Genomic DNA, 4,962 nt, shown 5'->3' with positions numbered 1-4,962 from the left:
GAATGTTAAAGATATCATTGAGGAAAACGAGGTTGACGTGACGTGATTGAATCAGGGAATCCGTGTGTCCACCACGGGAGAGGATCCTAATTGACTTTACATTGGCATTGTTTTCGTGGTGGCAGCACGTAATTTCAACCCATTACGTGCTGCCACCACGGAATGCGGTGTTAAGAGGTCGTGGTCATTTCACGTATTTCTGTGAGATCAGGTTGGCAAGGATCCAGTGGGCTCTCTGCGCCATCTTGTTTATCTCCGGGTGAGTAAATGTGTCTGACAATATCTGTCTTTTACGTTTAAACTCGCTGTCGGGCTAATGCTACTAGCTAACGTTAGCTAAGGCTAGCTTTGTGTGCTAGCTGCTCTCCCTTTGTCTGCCCCAAGGAGGGAACATAACTCAACATTAACTTAAATTTAAACCGTATATTGACTTACCCTGCTGTACAAGAACCTTATTTGTTCCTGTATTTGTCCTTCACGTGAAGTGTCAAGACGTGGGGTGCCTGATGCTTGCATTGCATGTTCTGCAGTGTTCTCATGTTTTATACTCCGCCAGCAGATGATATTGTGAATGTAGCTCTCACATTGAAGACCTTTCTGTCGTCTTCTCTCTATCTCCGAACAGTTTTAACAGAAATTTGATGTTATTTCCTTTGGAATATCTCTCACTGAAATCGCTGAAAACTCCATCTCTTACTAGGAGCGAAAGCTTGACCGACGTGGCAACAGTAACTAAGGGGGGGCGGGGCGGGGCTTAGGGGGTAAATTGTAACGTGATGTCACTGTGACGTCACGGCTTTGATTAAAAAGTTTGTAACTATACCCCGTCCAACCTTCTGAGTTCCCCCGTCGCCAGCAACCACATTGTCTCACATTCGTGTAGACTCTTGTGAAACTTGACGACTCTTGTTAGACATCAGAAGATACTGAAATTCTCCTTTCAGTTCACTTCAACTGCCGACATGCCGATCATTCACAGCTGGGATTTAGCCAGAACCTACAGTAACCTCAGGTTACAGCGTCAGGGAGGACTCATCAGGTTTGGTGTGGGACTCTTCCACCCCAGTTCACTCCCTGTTAACACAGGGGAACCTGAGCGCAGTGAATTGCCCTCAGACGACCCTGTTGTAGAGGCAGCAGCTGAAACAGACTCGGAGTTCAGAAGCTTGGATAATGTGGGGTTGCTGCATCAGTGTGCTGTCAGTAGCTCTTGTCTGGACTGTCTGGGTGATGACACTCAGCACAGGACACAAGAGCTGGACAGCACGCTAATGCAGGGACTTTTCCAACCCAGTTCACTCCCTGTTAACACAGGGGAACCTGAGCGCAGTGAATTGCCCTCAGACGACCCTGTTGTAGAGGCAGCAGCTGAAACAGACTCAGAGTTCAGAAGCTTGGATAATGTGAGGTTGCTGCATCAGTGTGCTGTCAGTAGCTCTTGTCTGGACTGTCTGGGTGATGACACTCAGCACAGGACACAAGAGCTGGACAGCACCTCTTTATGGACCAGCGCCGAGATTCACAACAAGAATAATGTAGACATTATTCGCCCCACGTCACCCCTGGAGAATGCAGCAGAACCTGAGCTTGATGAGTCATCCTCAGACGAATCTGCACCATCACCAGGGACTGGATCCCCATGCCATGGTCCAGCCAATGAGGGACTCTGGGAAAAGACTGAGTCTCTTGACCCAGAGTCACCTGATCATTTTTCTTGCTGCAACGAAGCTGTTAGCCAATACGGACCGGAGCTCAGTGAATCCCGTTCAGATGAATCTGAACCACTAGCAGCTCAAACACACGTGGAGTTCAGAGACTACAGTACAGTCAGGATTCTGTGTCCGCGTAGACTGGTCTGGTATTCTGTGGAACATCTTCGCCCCTATTCACTCTCAGTTAATGCAGCAGAACAGAAACTCAGGTTTCTGTGTCCGGATGGACTCCTCAGGTATTATGAGGAACTTCTTTACCCCAGTTCACTCTCGGTTAACGCAGCCGAACCTGAGGCCAATGAATCATCTTTAGATGATTCTACCCAACCACCAGTCACTGGATCTCCATGCCATCCCCGCTGCTCCAATGAGATACCCTGGGAAAACATTGAAACACTTGACTCAGGGTCACCAGATCTTGTATCTGGTAAAGAAGACATTGCTATTTCCCAAGAAGGACCTGAGCTCAGTGAATTAGCCTCACATGAATCTGCACTGACCCCAGCAGCTCAGACAGACCTGGGGATCAGAAAGAAAAGTAAACTCAGGTTGCTGCATCCAGGTAGACTTTTCAGGTGTGGTGGGAGACGTAATCCCTCCAATTCACCCCCGGTTAATGCAGCAGAACCTGAGCACAATGATTCATTTGAGGATGAATCTACACCGACCCCAGCAGCTCAAACAGACCTGGGGATCGGAAAGACAAGTAAACTCAGGTTGCTGCATCTGGGTAAACTTTTCAGGTGTGGTGGGAGACGTAATCCCTCCAATTCACCCCTGGTTAATGCAGCAGAACCTGAGCTGAATGGATCGACCCCAGAGCTGTTTGTTCCATCAGGAGCCCAAACAGACTCTGAGAGAGCTGTTTGTTCCATCAGGAGCCCAAACAGACTCTGAGCATCGTCGTAATTCGGGCAGCGAGACCCTCAAGAAGAAAGAAAAGAGAAAACACACCAAGAAAAGTAAATGAGAGACCCTGAGGAAATATTGAAACACCTGACCCGCAGTCACCAGGGCCTCTTAGCAGAGGGACAAAATTTTCACTGAGGCTCGAGCAGCAATGTCAACTTATTGGGTTTACTCCGGGTGCTCCGGTTTTTCCCAAACATGTAAATAGATAATTAATTAGATAAATAAATTATATAAATATAAATTATATATATTTATATAAATTATATATGTACATAAATAAATAAATATATTCTATTAATTTTGTCTTTGTTCTTATCTGTCATCTGTTGTGCTATAAGTAAGACTTCCTATTTTTACTATTTTGTGTTTGTTGTCAAATGCAATTTTAGGATTAGGATTTAGGATTGTGTGACACTGTCTCAGATGCTTCTGTTAATGCTCTACTTTTTCACAAACCCTCAAAATATTTACATCATGTCAGCTGGTTAAATTAACCACCATCACAGAGTAAGTGTATTTTAGTGAGATATTTAAACCGTAAGTCAGGGGTGTCAAACATATGGCCCACGGGGCCAGAACTGGTCCACCAGAGGGTCCAGTCTGGCCCACTGGATGACTTTGCACACCTAATTTGTTCAGACTGTTCGTCTGTGTTTTTATAACAGGATGAAGGTTTTCAAAATGTGCTTTTACTTCTTCACACTAAAGAGAGTTATTATTTATAGGTTAAATCTGCAGTGGTTTTCCAGGTGCGGCCCACTTGAGATCACACTGGCCATGAACTAAAGTGAGTGTGACACCCCTGATAAAGGCCTTAATGCATTCAAACACTTAATCCCCAACAAACACTGACATGTAAAACTGGACACAAATATGTACCGTTACATTAATCAATGTATTTGGACTCTGCCTCACAACAGGTCACCATTTGTTGGCAACTCGTGGTTCAGAAATAATGAATAACTATTAATAATAATTGTTAATTATGTTAGTGTGACTTAATTTACATTGAATCACCTCGTGGGGCAGCGTTCCTGAAAAGGGGAAAATGATTGTCAGTTAATGAAGTCAGTCTCATAAAATACACTCAACTGTCAATCTGGAACTCTGAACTGTGATTAATAATGAAATAAGTATTAATTATTATTAAATGAATAATTGCAGAGGTGATGTAGCCTTGACAAGACAACATTTCACTCATCACTGAATGTCTTGTCAATCATGCGTGTACAGCGTGGCAATGACATCAGCAAATAGTTCTACGTAATACGGTCAGTCAACGCAAAATGAAGCGTGATTTATGAAAGGGCGCTCGACATGTTTGATGATCAACAGTTGTGTGTCGTTGTCAATTTATGCTTTAATCAGGTAATATTGTTATAGTATTATAGTATTTGTTGTTGTTGTTGTTGTGTGCTCAGTATGAAGTGAAGGCTCCCATGCCCTTGGCCTGCTTCAGAAACGTCTGCAAACAGGTGGCGAAGATGCACGAAGCCATTTCTGAACTTCTACCTGAAGAGCAGACGCAGGTGAGACTTGACACAACTCACCCCTCTGTTGTTATTGTAATGCATCATGGGTTGTTTTTTGAGTGTGTGTGTGTGTGTGTGTGTGTGTGTGTGTGTGTGTGTTCAGAGGCCTGTACAACGAAGCAGGATTTGAAGTTAGCGATGTAACTTTACCTACTATGAAACTAATTTACTTTCACCAGCATAAATCAGTCTGTATGTTTACATGACATGATACCCGTTGTCTGACAGTCAGTGTTAGGCTTACTGAAGCCAGATAACGAGAAGATATGTTGGGTATGTTGAACTGGCTTCGAAGTACCGGCCTCTGATGTGCAGCTGTGTGAAGATAAATCTGCTGCAGGATCTTCTAACAGCATTTATAAAAGTTCACTGAAATAAACCGTAAACAGTAAATTAATGATGTCTTATGTTCTCTCTCAGGTACATGTGATCCAGCCTGATTAAGTGCAAACCAATAAAGAGGGTGGCAGGAACAGGAACCTTGGCTTACTTCATTTATTGATAGCTTTAGTAGTTATTACTTTTGAGATTATTATTATTATTTATTTATTTTTACATCAAATAGCATAATTAGTTTATAAATAAAGATTAAACTTTCAGTGGTTACCAGACTTATTTTTATTAAAGTATTTTGTAATTACATGTATTTAATATACCAGTCACATTTCATTTTTTCAGCAAAATGAGTACTTTAAATTTAATTTATATTCTTATATACTTTTTAAATGCATGTCTAAATGAACTAATGAAGCCTACAAAACAACTTCACATCAGTTGCTGAAGCTAGCGTGCATGTACACAGACAC

The 4,962-nt window shown here is 42.8% G+C and overlaps 1 protein-coding gene across 1 annotated transcript in view; it reads left to right on the top strand.

Annotated features, from left to right (window-relative positions):
* Window positions 1-4,635, top strand: part of vps54 (VPS54 subunit of GARP complex) — a 41,761-nt gene extending 37,126 nt beyond the window's left edge. The window contains exons 22-23 of the mRNA XM_050043703.1: window positions 4,046-4,153; window positions 4,577-4,635. Of these exons, the coding sequence (XP_049899660.1) occupies window positions 4,046-4,153; window positions 4,577-4,600 (132 nt within the window). The 3' untranslated portion in view covers window positions 4,601-4,635. The remainder of the gene's footprint in view (window positions 1-4,045; window positions 4,154-4,576) is intronic.
* Window positions 4,636-4,962: the final 327 nt, after the last annotated feature.

The sequence above is a fragment of the Epinephelus moara genome, chromosome 5 (assembly GCF_006386435.1).
Source record: "Epinephelus moara isolate mb chromosome 5, YSFRI_EMoa_1.0, whole genome shotgun sequence".
In the NCBI taxonomy this organism is placed as follows: domain Eukaryota; kingdom Metazoa; phylum Chordata; class Actinopteri; order Perciformes; family Serranidae; genus Epinephelus; species Epinephelus moara.
Note: the sequence above shows the minus strand (reverse complement) of the source record. Positions and strands in the feature narration are given on the sequence as shown.